Source organism: Microcaecilia unicolor, chromosome 3, assembly GCF_901765095.1.
Source record: "Microcaecilia unicolor chromosome 3, aMicUni1.1, whole genome shotgun sequence".
In the NCBI taxonomy this organism is placed as follows: domain Eukaryota; kingdom Metazoa; phylum Chordata; class Amphibia; order Gymnophiona; family Siphonopidae; genus Microcaecilia; species Microcaecilia unicolor.
In genome coordinates, this window is record NC_044033.1 from 277,806,877 (window position 1) to 277,825,952 (window position 19,076).

General features: G+C 47.7%; 1 protein-coding gene across 1 annotated transcript in view; it reads left to right on the forward strand.

The window, feature by feature from the left end:
• SLC30A6 (solute carrier family 30 member 6) overlaps nt 1-19,076 on the forward strand; it is a 132,224-nt gene that overhangs the window by 92,772 nt on the left and 20,376 nt on the right. The window contains exon 9 of the mRNA XM_030198110.1: nt 6,480-6,528. Within this exon, the coding sequence (XP_030053970.1) occupies nt 6,480-6,528 (49 nt within the window). The remainder of the gene's footprint in view (nt 1-6,479; nt 6,529-19,076) is intronic.

Consider the following 19,076-nt stretch of genomic DNA (forward strand, 5'->3'; position numbering starts at 1 on the left):
CGGTCCATCCAGTCTGCCCAAGATAAACTCATGTGTATACCTTACCTTGATTTGTACCTGTCTTTCTCAGGGCACAGACCGTATAAGTCTGCCCAGCAGTTTTTCCTGCCTCCCAACCACCTGTCCCGCCTTCCATCACCGGCTCTGGCACAGACCGTATAAGTCTGCCCTCCCCTATCCTCACCTCCCAACCACCAACCCCTCTTCCCCCCACCTGCTCTGCCACCCAATTGTAGCTAAGCTTCTGAGGATCCATTCCTTCTGCACAGGATTCCTTTATGCACATCCCACGCATGTTTGAATTCCGTTACCGTTTTCATCGCCACCACCTCCCGCGGGAGGGCATTCCAAGCATCCACCACCCTCTCCGTGAAAAAATACTTCCTGACATCTTTCCTGAGTCTGCCCCCCTTCAATCTCATTTCATGTCCTCTCGTTCTACCGCCTTCCCATCTCCGGAAAAGATTTGTTTGCGGATTAATACCTTTCAAATATTTGAACGTCTGTATCATATCACCCCTGTTCCTCCTTTCCTCCAGGGTATACATGTTCAGGTCAGCAAGTCTCTCTTCATACGTTTTGGAACGCAAATCCCATACCATCCTCGTAGCTTTTCTTTGCACCGCTTCCATAGTTTTGACATCCTTCGCAAGGTACGGCCTCCAAAACTGAACACAGTACTCCAGGTGGGGCCTCACCAGTGTCTTATACAGGGGCATTAAAACCTCCCTTCTTCTGCTGGTCACACCTCTACCTATACAGCCTAGCAATCTTCTAGCTACGGCCACCGCCTTGTCACACTGTTTCGTCGCCTTCAGGTCCTTGGATACTATCACCCCAAGATCCCTCTCCCCGTCCGTGCCAATCAGACTCTCCCCGCCTAACACATACGTCTCCCTTGGATTTCTACTCCCTAAGTGCATCACTTTGCATTTCTTCGCATTGAATTTTAATTGCCAAATGTTAGACCATTCTTCTAGCTTCTTCAGATCTTTTTTCATGTTTTCCACTCCCTCCGGGGTGTCCAGTCTGTTGCAAATCTTGGTGTCATCCGCAAAAAGGCAAACTTTACCTCGTAACCCTTCGGCAATGTCACTCACAAATATATTGAACAGAATCGGCCCCAGCACCGATCCTTGAGGCACTCCACTACTCACCTTTCCCTCCTCTGAGCAAACTCCATTCACCACCACCCTCTGGCGTCTGCCCGTCAACCAGTTCCTAATCCAGTTCACCACTTCGGGTCCTATCTTCAGCCCATCTAGTTTATTCAAGAGCCTCCTGTGGGGAACCGTGTCGAAAGCTTTGCTGAAATCTAAATAGATTACGTCCATAGCACGTCCTTGATTTAATTCTCCCATCACCCAGTCAAAGAATTCAATGAGATTCGTTTGGCACGATTTCCCTTTGGTGAAACCATGTTGTCTCGGATCCTGCAACTTATTTGCTTCCAGGAAATTCACTATCCTTTCCTTCAGCATCGCTTCCATTACTTTACCAATAACCGAAGTGAGGCTTACCGGCCTGTAGTTTCCAGCCTCTTCCCTATCACCACTTTTGTGAAGAGGGACCACCTCCGCCGTTCTCCAGTCCCTCGGAACCTCTCCCGTCTCCAAGGATTTATTAAACAAATCTTTAAGAGGACCCGCCAGAACCTCTCTGAGCTCCCTCAATATCCTGGGGTGGATCCTGTCTGGTCCCATGGCTTTGTCCACCTTTAGCTTTCCAAGTTGTTGATAAACACTCTCTTCTGTGAACGGTGCTCTATCCACTCCATTCTCAGGTGTACTTTTGCCAGTCCCTAGCGGTCCTTCTCCAGGATTTTCTTCTGTGAAAACAGAGCAAAGGTATCTATTTAGCAAATTGGCTTTTTCTTCATCATTTTCTACATAGCGTTTTGTTGTATCTTTTAGTCTCACAATTCCGTTTTTAGTCTTTCTCCTTTCACTAATATACCTGAAGAAGTTTTTGTCTCCCCTTCTTACATTTCTAGCCATTTGTTCTTCCGCTTGTGTCTTCGCCAGACGTACCTCTCTCTTGGCTTCTTTCAGTTTCATCCGGTATTTCTCCCCGTGTTCCTGCTCTTGAGATTTTCTATATTTCTGGAACGCCAACTCTTTAGCCTTTATTTTCTCAGCCACTTGCTTGGAGAACCATATTGGTTTTCTTTTTCTTTTGCTTTTAGTTACTCTCCTTATATAAAGGTCTGTGGCCCTATTTATTACTTCTTTCAGCCTGGACCACTGTCCTTCCACTTCTCGTACGTCCTCCCAGCCCATCAGCTCCTTCCTCAGGTATTCCCCCATTTTACTAAAGTCAGCACTCTTGAAATCCAGGACTTTGAGTTTAGAGTGTCCGCCCTGCACTTCAGCCGTCATATCAAACCAAACCGTTTGATGGTCACTGCTTTCCAGGTGTGCACCCACTCTGACATTTGACACACTATTCCCATTTGTGAGCACCAGATCCAACGTTGCTCCCTCCCTCGTGGGTTCCGTCACCATTTGTCTGAGCAGAGCACTTTGGAAAGCATCCACAATCTGTCTACTTCTTTCAGATTTGGCAGATGGAACCTTCCAATCTACATCTGGCAGATTAAAATCTCCCAACAACAGCACCTCTCTTTTCTTCGCCAACTTATTAATATCAGCGATCAGATCTTTATCTAGTTCCTCCAATTGTGTCGGGGGTCTGTAGACAACGCCCACGTGGACAGAGGTTCCATCCTCTCTTTTTAAGGTGATCCATATCGCTTCTTCCTTTCCCCAGTTTCCTGTCATTTCAGTTGCTGCGATATCATTTCTCACATACAGAGCTACTCCTCCACCTTTACGCCCCTCTCTATCCTTCCTAAAAAGATTATAGCCTGGTATGTTTACATCCCATTCATGGAAACCATTGAGCCATGTCTCTGTGACTGCAACTATGTCCAAGTCTGCCTCCAACATCAGAGCTTGAAGGTCATGAATTTTATTGTTTAGACTATGAGCATTTGTGGTCATCGCTTTCCATCTACAGTGGGGGAAATAAGTATTTGATCCCTTGCTGATTTTGTAAGTTTGCCCACTGACAAAAACATGAGCAGCCCATAATTGAAGGGTAGGTTATTGGTAACAGTGAGAGATAGCACATCACAAATTAAATCCGGAAAATCACATTGTGGAAAGTATATGAATTTATTTGCATTCTGCAGAGGGAAATAAGTATTTGATCCCCCACCAACCAGTAAGAGATCTGGCCCCTACAGACCAGGTAGATGCTCCAAATCAACTCGTTACCTGCATGACAGACAGCTGTCAGCAATGGTCACCTGTATGAAAGACACCTGTCCACAGACTCAGTGAATCAGTCAGACTCTAACCTCTACAAAATGGCCAAGAGCAAGGAGCTGTCTAAGGATGTCAGGGACAAGATCATACACCTGCACAAGGCTGGAATGGGCTACAAAACCATCAGTAAGACGCTGGGCGAGAAGGAGACAACTGTTGGTGCCATAGTAAGAAAATGGAAGAAGTACAAAATGACTGTCAATCGACAAAGATCTGGGGCTCCACGCAAAATCTCACCTCGTGGGGTATCCTTGATCATGAGGAAGGTTAGAAATCAGCCTACAACTACAAGGGGGGAACTTGTCAATGATCTCAAGGCAGCTGGGACCACTGTCACCACGAAAACCATTGGTAACACATTACGACATAACGGATTGCAATCCTGCAGTGCCCGCAAGGTCCCCCTGCTCCGGAAGGCACATGTGACGGCCCGTCTGAAGTTTGCCAGTGAACACCTGGATGATGCCGAGAGTGATTGGGAGAAGGTGCTGTGGTCAGATGAGACAAAAATTGAGCTCTTTGGCATGAACTCAACTCGCCGTGTTTGGAGGAAGAGAAATGCTGCCTATGACCCAAAGAACACCGTCCCCACTGTCAAGCATGGAGGTGGAAATGTTATGTTTTGGGGGTGTTTCTCTGCTAAGGGCACAGGACTACTTCACCGCATCAATGGGAGAATGGATGGGGCCATGTACCGTACAATTCTGAGTGACAACCTCCTTCCCTCCGCCAGGGCCTTAAAAATGGGTCGTGACTGGGTCTTCCAGCACGACAATGACCCAAAACATACAGCCAAGGCAACAAAGGAGTGGCTCAGGAAGAAGCACATTAGGGTCATGGAGTGGCCTAGCCAGTCACCAGACCTTAATCCCATTGAAAACCTATGGAGGGAGCTGAAGCTGCGAGTTGCCAAGCGACAGCCCAGAACTCTTAATGATTTAGAGATGATCTGCAAAGAGGAGTGGACCAAAATTCCTCCTGACATGTGTGCAAACCTCATCATCAACTACAGAAGACGTCTGACCGCTGTGCTTGCCAACAAGGGTTTTGCCACCAAGTATTAGGTCTTGTTTGCCAGAGGGATTAAATACTTATTTCCCTCTGCAGAATGCAAATAAATTCATATACTTTCCACAATGTGATTTTCCGGATTTAATTTGTGATGTGCTATCTCTCACTGTTACCAATAACCTACCCTTCAATTATGGGCTGCTCATGTCTTTGTCAGTGGGCAAACTTACAAAATCAGCAAGGGATCAAATACTTATTTCCCCCACTGTACATTTCCTAGTATGTGTTTTGGTTTTAGTGATTTGGGGGTGTCTTTTCTCTTTGGGTACCTTCTTATCTTTTTGTTCCACCTTCCTTGCTTTTTCTTCCGCCTCAGTTTTATTTTCAGGAACATCGCGATGCTGTAGTGGAGCAAAAGAATTTTGTAGTGGCAACACTTGTGCTGGTGGATGCTTTTGTGTCACATGATGAAGTCTGCCTGAGCCTACTGTGAACCATCTGTTCTTATGTGGTTTTATTCTTTGAGGCAGTGGTGAGAAGTTATGATTCTGCACAGTCCTATAAGTTGCTTTAATTGCATCTAATTCTTGCATTACTTTACAGAGCTCTTGTTTTAAAGTAGATAGCTGAAGACAGATAGGACAAGCTTTCAGTCTCCAGATGATTTGCCTTGAAACTAAAGCACCACAATTATTGCAAAGAATAAAAGTCATCCTGATTGGTTGAAATGGGTATGAACAGGTGTACTATGTTGGAGTTAGCAGGCTGCAAGACTGCCTGTGTATGATTGAGGAGTAAAGTTAATGAGGTTTGGTTTGGCTATAAATGAGTGGCAAACCCTGGGGTGGGTGGGTTGTGGGGAGGGTGGGTGGGATTATAAGTCCCCAAGTGTCAGCTAACTGCTGTTGTCCTGACAGTCATGAATGCTTACCACTAGCACGTGATTTAAGTGATTGAACATGGGTGCAGTCTCCCAGGCATCTGTAAATGACAGGATTTGCTCAGATATTTCGAATCTGCTTTTTTGTGCAGGTGGATGAGAGGGAGGAGAATAGCGATATTCTTTTAAAAATAAATATGTCCCTTTTTGTCCTCCCCTAAACATACCCAAAGGTACACCATTTTTCAATATCACTAAAATACATACATTGTGAACTCTGCATATGCTTTTAGTTGCTCTGGGGAAAGCAGTTTTCAACAGACTAAATTTATCTATGATAAATCATTTTGAAAATCACCCTCGGGGTCTTTTACTAAAGCTTAGCACGAGTTATCTGCAGCAGGGCCCATAGGAATAAAATGGGCCCTGCTGCAGAAAACTCAAGCTAAGCTGTAGTAAAAGACTCCCTAAATGACTTGCTGTCATGGAATTTTAATACAAGCTGAGAGTGCATGCTACTTGGAGAGCTGTCAGGTAAAGGGTAACTTTGAAGCAGGAGTGAATAATCCGTGCACAGCACTATCCATGTGTTGGAATTATGGTTTACGGTTTATTAAACTTGCTATACTGCTTTACTTTTTCTAGAACAAAGTGGTGTACAATATAAATAAGTGAGAAAAGAAAATAGGAAAGATCACACCAATAAGATCAGACATCCAGAAAAAGGTGCCTAGGACTAAAAACTTGACTAATCCCCCTGGGAAGAGGTCCCAAAGGCAACAGTAAAGTAGTAAGACTTTAACATCTGCTTGAATCTAATTACGAATCCCTTGGCGGTCAATGCCTTAGGAAATGGTTCACCATCAATTTTCTCAAATCCAAACTGAAAGCACCTCAATTCGTAGAGGCTGAAGTAGGCATGACAACAAGCAAAGAATCACAGATCTTCTGTCTGAAATATGGGAAGTTAGTCAACAGAATTAGTTAATGGTGCTGGGCCTTTTGGCTTAAAGGGTTCATTTAATTTCCCTGGCACATTTCCACCAGGGACTCAATGAATTTTGAAGTCCCAATGGAATCAGACCACTCTGGTGGGCTCTCCTCAGGCCACTGCTAAATTAAAATTGAATTGTAATGATTTTTTGTTTTAACTATGGCAGAATGATTATTTTCGTTTTCCAGTATTTTAGAAATAATTAAAAAAATGTTTTAATATACATACATACTGGTATTTGAACAAATGTTTCTGTTTTGTGCAGCTGCCAGCACAAGTTGGCTTCAGGAGCATGTGGCAGATCTCAGTAGAAGGTAAGAACATAAGAATAGCCATACTGAGGACTTCATGATCAAAAGCAAACTCTGGCGCTAGAGGCTGTTAATGCCATACTAGCGCCAGAGTTTGCAGCCGACCCATGATCAGAGCCCTCGAGCGCCTGAAACACCGCACTCGAGGGCTCTCAGCTCAAGTAGCATGCAAATGCATGCTAAACAGGGCTTCTAGCGCAATAAGCTTGCAAATGCATGCTAATTGGCGCTTAATGCATTCATCCCCAATGATCAGCGACCAGCGCGCCAAAGATTGGTCGCTGGCCGCAGCAAAATCAACGCCAGCTCCGAGCTGGCGTTAGATTTTGCAGATCATTGGGGAGGAATGGTGAGCCCTGTCCAGCATGCAGTTGCATTCTGGCAGGCCCCCCTTCCCCCCCAAGGCAAACGTGAACGGGGGGGCTGGAGGTCCGGTGGACCTCTGGTCCCCCCGACGATCCCCCCCCCATGTTCACGGAGGGCTGGAGATCCGGTGGGTCTCCAGCCTCCGAAACCCCCAGAAATCGTTGATTGGTCGCCTCCGGCCAAAGGATCTCCCACTGTGATCCATCGACGGGGGTGGGGTGGGGGCTGGAGGTCCAGTGGACCTCCAGCCCACCCCAAATCCTCCCCCCAGCGTTGTCCTTAGATTCCCTGGTGGTCCGTGGTGTGCTGTGGTGTCGTGCCGGCCCCCCTCCTGGCCCCCCTACCTTTTGTTGGAGGAGGGACGCAGCCTGCCTGCCTCCCTCTTCCAGTCAGTCGACGCCCAAAATGGTGGCGCCCAGCCCCGCCAATTGCATCCTGGGATGCACTGGGCGGGGCTACAGACCATGTAAGGGAAGCACTCCCTTACATGGTCTGTAGCCCCGCCCAGTGCATCCCAGGATGCAATTGGCGGGGCTGGGCGCCACCATTTTGGGCGTCGACTGACTGGAATAGGGAGGCAGGCAGGCTGCGTCCCTCCTCCAACAAAAGGTAGGGGGGCCGGGAGGGGGGCCGGCACGACACCACAGCACACCACGGACCACCAGGGAATCTAAGGACAACGCTGGGGGGAGGATTTGGGGTGGGCTGGAGGTCCACTGGACTGGATCACAGTGGGAGATCCTTTGGCCGGAGGCGGCCAATCAACAATTTCTGGGGGTTTCGGGGGCTGGAGACCCACCAATCCTCCAGCCCCCCCCCCCCACCCCCCCCCCCATCCCGTCGGTGGGTGGGAGGGTGGGAGAGGGTTTGGCTGGCGGCGGCCACAACGTTTTCTGGGGGTTTGGGGGGGGGTGCTCGTTGTTCGGGCCTCGGGGCAGGCTGTTTGACAGGTTTGGGCTTTTGACAGCCCAGACCTGTCAAACAAGTGCGGGAGGATTGTGCTGAGCGCATGCTCCGCACAATTCTCCCGCACTTTAAACATGATAATCAAAGATAATAGCGCTGCTTAGATTTGCATGCATTATCTTTGATCATCGATGCAGAAAAGCCCTGCGCTGTCCCGGCGCTATTTTTAGGGCGCTGTTTGGAACAGTGCAGGGCTTTTGATCATCTGGGCCTGTAGCAGCATTCCATGCTACCAATTCCAAGGCAAGCAGTGGCTTCCCCTTGACTGTCTCAATAGCAAACTATGGACTTTTTCTCCAGGAACTTGTCCAAAACGTTTTTTAAACCCAGATATGCTAACCACTGTTACCACATTCTCTGGCAAGGGGTTCCAGAGGTTAACTATTCTTTGAGTGAAAACTATTTGTTTTATAAGTATTTCCATATAACTTCATTGAGTGTCCTCTAGTATTTTTGAAAAAGTAAAAAAATTCAATTCACTTTTACCCATTCTACACAACTCAGGATTTTGTAAATTTTATCTCCCCTCAGCTGTCTCTTTTCCAAGCTGAAGAGCTCTAACCTCTTTAGCCTTTCCTTATATGAGAGGAGTTCATCCCCTTTTTCATTTTGGTCGCTCTTCTTTGAACCTTTTCTAATTCCGCTGTATCTTTTTTGAGATACTGCGATCAGAATTGAACACAATACTCAAATCGAGGTTGCATCATGGAGCGATACAGAGGCATTATAATATTCTTGGTCTTATTTTCCATCCTCTTCCTAATAATTTCTAACACCCTGTGTGGTTTTGGGGTTTGTTTGTTTGTTTTTTTTGCTGCCGCCGCCACCGCACACTGGGTAGAAGATTTCAGTGTATTGTCTACAGTGACACCTAGATCTTTTTCTTGAGCGCTGACTCCCAAGATGGACCGTAGCATCAGGTAACTGTGATTTGGATTATTCTTCCAAATGTGCATCAGTTTGTATTTTTCCCTCGCGGCACCTTGTGCCTGGAATAGACTTCCTGAGCCTGTACATCTAGCTCCATCTCTACCTGTTTTCAAATCTATGCTGAAAACCCACCTTTTCACCACTGCTTTTGGCTCCTAGCCACTACTCAATTGCCCTCCCCTTGTTCCTTCTTACCCAGTACTTCCCTCGCCCTTAATTGTCTTGTCTGTCTGTATTTTTAGATTGTAAGCTCTTTTGAGCAGGGACTGTCTCTCTGTGTCAGTTGTTCAGTGCTGCGTGCGTCTGGTAGTGCTACACAAATGCTAATAATAATATTTGTCCTCATTAAATTTCATCTGCCATTTGAATGCGCAGCCTTCCAATTTCCTAAGGTGTTCCTGCAATTATTCACAGTCCGCATATGTTTTACCAACTTTGAATAGTTTTGTGTCATCTGCAAATTTAATCACCTCACTTGTTCTGATTTCCAGATCATTTATAAATATATTAAATAGCACCGGTCCCAGTACAGATCCCTGCAGCACTCCACTATTCACCCTCCCCCATTGAGAAAAATGGTTACTTAACCCTACCCTGTTTTCTGTCTAATAACCAATTCCTAATCCACAGAAGGATATTGCCTCCTATCCCATGACTGTTTAATTTTCTCATGAGGAATTTTGTCAAAATATTTCTGAAAATCTAGATACACTACATCAAGAGGCTCACCTTTGTCAACATGTTTATTCACGCCTTCAAAGAAATGAAGCAAATTGGTAAGGCAAAACTTCCCATGGCTGAATCCATGCTGACTCTGGCCCATTAAACCATTTTTATTATGTGTTCCATAATTTTATTTTTTACAATAGTTTCCACTATTTTGCCCAGCATTGAAGTCAGGCTTACTGGTCTATAATTTCCCAGCTCATCAATCAGCGTTACATTGGCCACCTTCCAATCTTCAGGTATTACAAATGATTTTAATGATAGATTACAGATTACTAACAGCAGATCAGCAATTTCATGTTTGAGTTTTTTCAGTACCCTATAGTTTATAGTTTATTTGTACTTGCTAAACCGCTCTAACTGGCGAGCAGAGCAGTGTACAGGCTAAATGAAAACAGAGAGGAAAAGGGAATGGATCTGTAATTTAGATAGGACAGTGTACCATATATACAAGAAAGGTGTATGGGGGAGAGGGTCTGGGATAATGGGTACCATACAGGGAAGGAAATCTAAGCTTCGTCTGGCGATCTCAGTCAGTTTGTACCTCTGTATACCCGCCCAAAGTGCCAGGTGTTTAAGTCAATTTAAAATATTTTAAATGAAAGGTTGCTGCAAAAAGAGAGAGGAGCCCATTCCAAATGAAAGGTGAGAGAAAGGAGAAGGCCGTGCATCTAGTAGTCTCCAACTGTGCATGCCATCCAAGTGATTTACTACTCTTTAATTTGTCGATTTGGCTCCCTACATCTTCCAGATTCATTGAGATTTATTTCAGTTCTTCCACATTGTCACCATTTCTGGTACAGGTAGATCTCTAACATCATCTTCCATAAAGATTGAAGAAAATAATTAATTCAGTCTCTCCGCTGTGGCCTTGTCCTCCCTGGGTGCCCCTTTTTTGCTATTTAATGATTTAACAGTCCCACGGATTCCCTCGCAGGCTTTCTGCTTATGATCTATCTGAAAAAGTTGTTACTGTGAATTTTTACCTCTGCAGCAAGTGTCTCCATCATATTGCCTTTTAGCCTTCTTTATCAATGCTTTGCACCTAAGTTGCCAGTGCTTATGTTGCTTCTTATTTTCTTCATTTGGGTCCTTTTTCTGTTCTTTGAAAGATGTTCTTTTGGCTCTAATATCCTCTTTCACTTCACCTTTTAACCATGCTGGCTGTTGTTTTCCCTTCTTTCTATCTTTGTAAATACGTGGAATACATCTGGTCTGTGCTTCCAAGGTGGTATTTTTACACAACGTCCTTTCCTGTTTTAAAGGCCTAACCTTTGCAGTTGATCCTTTTAGCTTCTATTTAATCATGTTACTCATTTTATCATAGTCACTCTTGAAAATTAAATGCTGCTACAGTAGATTTCCGTTCTGACTTTACTCCAGATATTAGCTCAAATTTGATCATGTTATGATCATTGTTTCCCAGCAGACCCAACACCATTACGTCTCATACTATACCCTGCTTTCCACTATGAACTAGATCTAAAATAGCAGTCCCTCTTTTTGGTTCCTGGATGAGATGCTCAAGAAGCAATCATTTATTACGTCTAGGAGTTTTACCTCCCTAGGTCTCCTTGATGTAACAGTTATCCAGTCATCATTGGGGTAATTGAAATCGCCCATTGTTATATTATTGTCCAGTTTGCCAGCTTTCTCAATTTCTGTAAACCTTTCTCCATCTGTCCATTCTGTCCTGGCGAGCGGTAGTGCAGCCCTACCAGAATACATAAGTGGAATTTCTATCCATAAGGATTCCACGCTGCTGTCTGTTTCATTTAGAATTTTTATTTTGTTTAACTCAATTCCTTTTTTTCTTTTTTTTAAACCAAAGGTACATTTAAAGTCCACTTTAAACAAGCAGGTATGTCTCCTCACTCAGCCCTGTTACTAATCTCTGGCTGTACTTTGCTAAAAATCTACAAATTACAATAAGTTGCAAGATCTAAACTATAATTTACTGCAGGGTTGTCAAACCTATGGCAAATGGGCTGCTTCTTCTTTGATGGGCCCCTTCATCCAACCTGCACATTATTGACTGTAACACCTTTAGCAACTTCTGAGGGACATGCAAATGTAGAAATATCTACTTTAAAATGAGTAGTTAACTCTAAATTAATTGTATATGAGGAAAAGAATATTGATGAAGCAATTAGCTTCTGGAACTCGTAGTGACTGATACACTGGCTGAGATTGCTCCATTGAAAATATGTGTAGTTCGGTGTTCTTGTTCAATGCATTGGTTCAATGATGAGTTGAGGATATTGACGCAGGGAGCTCATAGAGCCATGCGTTCCTGGAGGAAGTCAGAAACTGAATGAAATCTCTATACACCTGGAGGAAGTAATGGTGCAATTTGACAAATTGAAGAGTAACAAATCTCCTGGACCCAGATGGGGTTCATCCCGGAGTACTGATAGAATTAAAAAATGAACTTGCGGAACTATTTTTAGTAATATGTAATTTATCTTTAAAATCAAGCATGGTACCAGAAGATTGGAGGGTGGCCACTGTAACGCCGATTTTTAAAAGGTTTCCAGAGGAGATCTGGGAAAATATATACCGGTGAGCCTGACGTTGGTGCCGGGTAAAAGGGTAGAGACTATTATAAAGAACAAAATTACAGAGCATATTCAAAAGCATGGATTAATGAGACAAAGGCAACATGGATTTAGTGAAGGGAAATCTTGCTTCACCAATCTATTACATTTCTTTGAAGGGGTGAGCAAACGTGGATAAAGGTGAGCCGGTCGATATTGTGTATCTGGATTTTCAAAAGGTGTTTGACAAAGTATCTCATGAAAGACTCCAGAGGAAATTGGAAAGTCATGGGATAGGAGGTAGTGTTCTGTTGTGGATTAAAAACTGGTTAAAAGATAGAAAACAAGAGAGTAGGGTTAAATAGTCAGTATTCTTGATGGAGAAGATAGTGGGGTTCCCCAGGGATCTGTGTTAGGACGACTGCTTTTTAATATATTTATAAATGATCTAGAGATGGGAGTAACTATTGAGATAATTAAATTTGCTGACACATTCAAAGTTGTTAAATCACAAGAGGGTTATGAAAAATTATAAGAGGACCGTACAAGACTGGGAGACTGGGCATCCAAATGGCAGATGACATTTAATGTGTACAAGTGCAAAGTGATGGGAAAGAGGAACCTAAATTATAGCTAGGTAATGCAAGGTTCCACATTAGGATTCACCGACCAGGAAAGGGATCTAGGCGTCGTCGATGATACATTGAAACCCTCTGCCCAGTGTGCTTCGGCGGCTAAGAAAGCAAATAGAATGTTCCATATCATCATGCTGATCAATCCATAGACTGGTGGGTTGTGTCCATCTACCAGCAGGTGGAGATAGAGAGCAATCCTTTTGCCTCCCTATATGTGGTCATGTGCTGCCGGAAACTCCTCAGTATGTTCTCTATCTCAGCAGGTGGTGGTCACACACAGCAGCAGCTCTGGCTAGGCCTCCAAGCCTAATTTTTAGGTTTTGTTGAGTGCCTGGGGTTGAGGGCTGTTCTTGAGCAAGTGCAAACCTGGTGGCGCCAGGTCCCTCCTTTTCTCCCCCCTCCCGCTGGCTCCGTTAAAAAAAAAAAAAAAAATTTTGAACGTCCTTAAGGGCGTTTATTTCGACGTTTATTTAAACGTTTATTGCAGCTACTCACTGGGACACCAGGTCGTTACAGCTCGGAGCGAGAAGCAGGTAATTTTTACCTTTTTATAGCGGGCAGGGGGTTCCCTGATTGATCTCCACGTGGCCTATGGCGTCGGAGGGCGAGGGCGCGAAGAATCGCTCCCCGGACCGCGTGTGCGCTTCTAGCGGGGATGCGGGGGTTTTAAAGTCTGATTCGCCCTTGTTGGGTGTCAGTTTGGAGGCCGGTCAGTATCCCGGGTCTTCCTCCAGCGCGGTGGTTTTTCCCGCCATAAACGCCCATCCCCCGCTGCTCGCCTCCGCCATCTTGGCCGGCCACTCTGCTCGGACGGCTTCTTCTTGGGCCGCCCTTGAGCTGGGAGACGTTCATGCCATGGCCGCCCTTGATTTGGGCGACGGCAAAAAAGCGGCTAAAGTTAAGCGCCGTTCTTCCCGCGTGGCTCCTTCGCGGAGTGTCGCGCCGGACGCCATCTTGGATGCGCAGCATGGTTCTCCCCTGCTCTTGCGAGCGCCGGTTGAGGGTGCGTCTAGGGCTGTGGCCCAGGCTGCTGAATTGCACAGTTTGGGGGGTTTCTCCCCCGAGTTTATTTTGCTGCTGCATCAGGCCTTCCTTATGCAGAACGCTGCCCCTTCTCCCTTGTCCGATAAAGGGGTTGAGGCCCCCGGAAGTAAACGCCCTCGGGTGGATGCCCAGGCCTTAGAGGACGCTGTTTCCTCTGATGTAGATGAGGGCAGCGTATCTGAGTTCTCCCAACGGTCCTTTGGGGATTCCTTGGAGGAGACGGATTCCCGCTCGGATGGAGCGGATGACCCCTCTGCAGCACGGATCTTTCGCTCAGAGGATTTGCCCAACCTGTTAATGCAGGCCATGAGCATTTTGAAGATTTCCTCTCCGGAGGACGTCTATCCCTCAGCCCCTGTTGGCTCCACCATTATGCTGGGGACGAAGCGCCCGCCTAGAACCTTCCACGTGCATGATGCCATGCACACCTTAATTTCGGCTCAATGGGATGTCCCGGAAGCGAGCCTCAAAGTGGCTAGGGCTATGTCCCGCCTCTTTCCTTTGCCTGAAAGTGAGCGTGAGGCCTTTATTTGGCCTACCGTGGATTCTTTAATCACTGCGGTGACTAAGAAAACGGCGTTGCCGGTGGAAGGTGGCACGGCCCTAAAGGACGCCCAAGACAGAAGATTGGAAGCGGCTTTAAAGTCGTTCTTCGAGGCGGCTGCCTTAAGTTTGCAGGCCTCAGTTTGCGGCTCCTATGTGGCCAGGGCGTGCCTGACGATGGTGCAGCGGGCTTCCCCCTCGGATCCTTCCTTGAGGGCTGACTGGCCGGCCCTGGAATCGGGCTTGGCTTATTTGGCAGACTTACTGTATGATGTCTTGAGAGCCTCGGCTAAAGGCATGGCTCAGACAGTCTCTGCGCGGCGCTGGCTTTGGCTGAAACATTGGTCTGCAGACCACGCCTCTAAGTCCCGCCTGGCTAAGTTGCCTTTTAAAGGCAAGCTGCTCTTTGGGGTCGAGCTGGACAAAATCGTGACCGATCTCGGCACGTCTAAGGGCAAGAGGTTACCAGAGGTCAGGGCTCGGGCCAGTGCTCGCCCCGGTATCTCCAGAGGACGGTTTCAAGAAGCCCGTCGGTACCGCCCGGGCAAGTCGGGCTCCTCTGCCCCCTCTTCCTTCAAAAGGAACTTCTCCCCCAAGCAGCATTCCTTTTGCAGAGACCGCCGTCCCGGAGATACGCCCTCCGGTCCTCCCCCAGGGTCTCGTACCCAATGACGGGGTCCTGGTCCATGGCCCAGTGCAGATTGGAGGACGCCTGTTCTCGTTTCTGGGCGAGTGGACCAAAGTAACTTCAGACGCTTGGGTGCTGGAAGTCATCAGAGACGGCTACAAGTTAGAGTTCTGCCGACCCTTAAGAGACGGGTTTGTACTCTCTCCCTGCAAGTCTCCGGTCAAAGCTGTGGCAGTGCAGCAGACCTTGGACAACCTGATCCGCCTGGGTGCGGTCGTTCCGGTGCCAGAAAATCAGCTTGGCAAGGGACGTTACTCCATTTACTTTGTGGTACCAAAGAAAGGAGGTTCTGTTCGGCCTATCCTCGACCTCAAAGGGGTCAATCGGGCCTTGAAAGTGCGGCACTTTCGCATGGAGACTCTCCGCTCTGTTATAGCGGCAGTGAAGGCAGGAGAGTTCTTGGCTTCCTTGGACATCAAGGAAGCGTACCTGCATATTCCCATCTGGCCTCCTCATCAACGCTTTCTGCGTTTTGCAGTCCTGGGCCGACACTTCCAGTTCAGAGCCCTCCCTTTCGGGTTGGCTACTGCTCCGCGGACCTTCTCCAAAGTAATGGTGGTCATCGCGGCCTTCCTGCGAAAGGAAGGAGTACAAGTCCATCCTTATCTGGACGACTGGTTGATCCGAGCCCCCTCTTATGCAGAGTGCGGCAAAGCTGTGGACCGGGTGGTTGCTCTTTTGAGCTCCCTGGGGTGGATCATCAACTGGGAGAAGAGCCAGCTGCGCCCGACTCAGTCCCTGGAGTATCTGGGAGTTCGATTCGACACCCAAGTGGGCAGAGTGTTCCTGCCAGACAATCGGATTGTCAAGCTTCAGGCTCAGGTGGACCAGTTCCTAGTAGCCTCTCCTCTTCGGGTTTGGGACTATGTGCAGCTGTTGGGCTCTATGCCGGCCACGATGGAAGTAGTGCCCTGGGCCAGGGCTCATATGAGACCACTACAACACTCTCTGCTGCAGCGCTGGACTCCGATGTCGGAGGATTATGCTGTACGCCTTCCCTTGGACCCAGCAGTGCGCAAGGCACTGAGCTGGTGGATGCAAACAGACAAGTTGTCTGCGGGAATGCCTCTGGTGACCCCGGAGTGGATTGTCGTCACGACGGACGCCTCTTTGTCGGGCTGGGGAGCCCACTGCTTGGGAAGGACAGCGCAGGGGCTCTGGTCTCCTGCAGAGGCAAAGTGGTCTATCAACCTCCTGGAACTCAGAGCCATTCGGTTGGCGCTTTTGGAGTTCCTCCCGGTACTGGCGTTGAAGCCAGTACGGGTCCTGTCGGACAATGCCACGGCTGTGGCCTATGTCAACCGCCAGGGAGGTACCAAGAGCGCCCCTCTAGCCAAGGAGGCCATGAATCTATGCCAGTGGGCGGAAGCGAACCTGGAACAGCTGTCAGCGGCCCACATTGCCGGAGTCATGAATGTCAAGGCGGACTTTCTCAGTCGCCATACCTTGGAGCCCGGAGAGTGGCAGCTATCTGCTCAGGCGTTCTTGGACATCACGAAGCGCTGGGGCCAGCCGAGCCTAGATCTGATGGCGTCATCAGCCAATTGCCAAGTGCCGCGCTTTTTCAGCAGAGGACGGGACCCTCGATCCCTGGGAGTAGATGCTCTTCTCCAACAGTGGCCGACAAGAGCTTCTCTATGTGTTCCCGCCCTGGCCCATGTTGGGCAGGGTGCTAGACCGGGTGGCAAAGCATCCGGGCCGGATAATCCTGGTGGGTCTGGACTGGCCCAGACGTCCCTGGTATGCGGACTTGATCAGGCTCTCAGTCGACGATCCTCTGCGGCTGCCAGTGGAGCAGGGCCTGTTACATCAGGGTCCCGTGGTGATGGAGGATCCCTCCCCCTTTGGTCTTACGGCCTGGCTATTGAGCGGCAGCGTCTGAGAAAGAAGGGCTTCTCAGACAAGGTCATCGCCACTATGCTGAGAGCGAGGAAGCGCTCTACTTCTACTGCTTACGCCAGGGTTTGGCGTATCTTTGCAGCGTGGTGTGAAGCAGGCTCACTTTCTCCCTTCACTGCTCCAATTTCTTCAGTGTTGGCGTTCCTGCAAGAAGGTCTGGAGAAAGGCCTGTCGTTCAGTTCCCTTAAAGTCCAGGTAGCGGCTCTGGCTTGCTTCAGGGGCCGCCTGAAGGGTGTTTCCCTGGCTTCGCAGCCAGATGTGGTGCGCTTTCTCAAGGGAGTTAATCACCTGCGCCCTCCTCTGCACTCAGTGGTGCCTGCGTGGAATCTCAACCTGGTGCTAAGAGCATTGCAGAAGCCGCCTTTTGAACCCTTGTCGAGGGCATCTCTGAAAGACCTGACGTTGAAAGCAGTCTTTTTGGTGGCTATCACTTCAGCCAGAAGAGTTTCCGAGCTCCAGGCACTCTCATGTCGAGAGCCTTTTCTGCAGTTCACTGAGGCAGGAGTGACTATTCGCACAGTGCCTTCCTTCCTGCCCAAGATTGTTTCTCGCTTCCATGTGAATCAGCAGCTCTGTCTCCCTTCCTTTCGTAGGGAGGACTACCCAGAGGAATACTCTGCTCTCAAATATCTGGATGTGAGACGTGTCATCATCAGATACTTGGAAGTGACCAATGATTTCCGGAAATCGGATCATCTGTTTGTCCTGTTTGCAGGTCCTCGTAAGGGTCTGCAGGCTGCTAAGCCTACAGTGGCAAGATGGGTCAAGGAAGCCATTGCAGCGGCTTATGTGGCCGCGGGGAAGGTGCCGCCTATCCAGCTGAAGGCTCACTCCACTAGAGCTCAGGCGGCCTCGATGGCAGAGGCCGGGTCCGTCTCCTTGGAAGAGATTTGCAAGGCGGCAACTTGGGCTTCGGCCCATACCTTCTCCAGGCATTACCGCTTGACTGTGGCTGCTCGGGCGGAGGCCCGGTTTGGAGCTTCAGTGTTGCGGTCAGGGATTTCAATGTCCCGCCCTGGGTGAGTACTGCTTCGGTACATCCCACCAGTCTATGGATTGATCAGCATGATGATATGGAAGGTAAAATTATGTATCATACCTGATAATTTTCTTTCCATTAATCATAGCTGATCAATCCATAGTCCCTCCCAGATATCTGTATTGGTTATATTCTGGTTGCATTTCAGGTTCAAGTTTAGTCTTCAGTTCCTGTTCAGGAGGACTTCGTGTTCAAGTTTTTCAATGGATTCTTCAAGAGTTGAGACGAGTTTGTGTTACAGTGAGCTGCTGCATTCCTCTCCCCTCCGTTTTACGGGGCTGGATTGAGACTTAAATTCTGACGGCGCTCCCTCCCGCTTCGTGCGGCAGTAGGGCAGCTTTGTACCCCTCCCGCTTCGGCGGTGTTGGGGTCAGTCAGCTCCTCCCGCGGTTGTGGTTGCAGGATAAGCCAGATCCCCCCGCATCGGCGGGTGTGGTGTCCCTCCCCCGCTCCGCGGGGATGAGCTGGACGGATTCCCCTCCCCCACTTGTGTGGGGATGAGCTGGGTTAATTCCCCTCCCCCGTTTCGGCGGTGGTGAGCTGGGCAGAGTGTCCCTTTGTGGGTGTAATTCTCTAAGTGCTGAGTCCTGCGGATGGAGCTTGGATATCGACATACTGAGGAGTTTCCGGCAGCACATGACCACATATAGGGAGGCAAAAGGATTGCTCTCTATCTCCACCTGCTGGTAGATGGACACAACCCACCAGTCTATGGATTGATTAATTATGATTAATGGAAAGAAAATTATCAGGTATGATACATAATTTTACCTTAGGTATTATTAGGAAAGGAATGGAAAACCAAAGTGAGGATTTTATAATTCCTTTGTATCGGTCCATGGTGCGACTGCACCTCGAATATTGTGTTCAATTCTGTTCACAGCGTCTCTGATCTCACTGCATTGGTTAGCTGTGAATTCAGGATCCAGTACAAGATTTTATTTTTATTGGTCTTTAAAATTTTGACGAATAGGATTTTTCCAATGTTATTGCTTCCACTCTACATTTACAACAACCTGTAAGGGCTTTAAGATCAGCATCTATTAATATTTTGTATGTTCCTTCATTTAAATTGATTTATCTAGATGAGTACAGGAGCTCAAGTTTTTATGTAGCAGGGCCAAAGCTTTGGAATACCTTTAGAAGCAAGATCTATGAAGACTGTCTGTTTTTTTAAA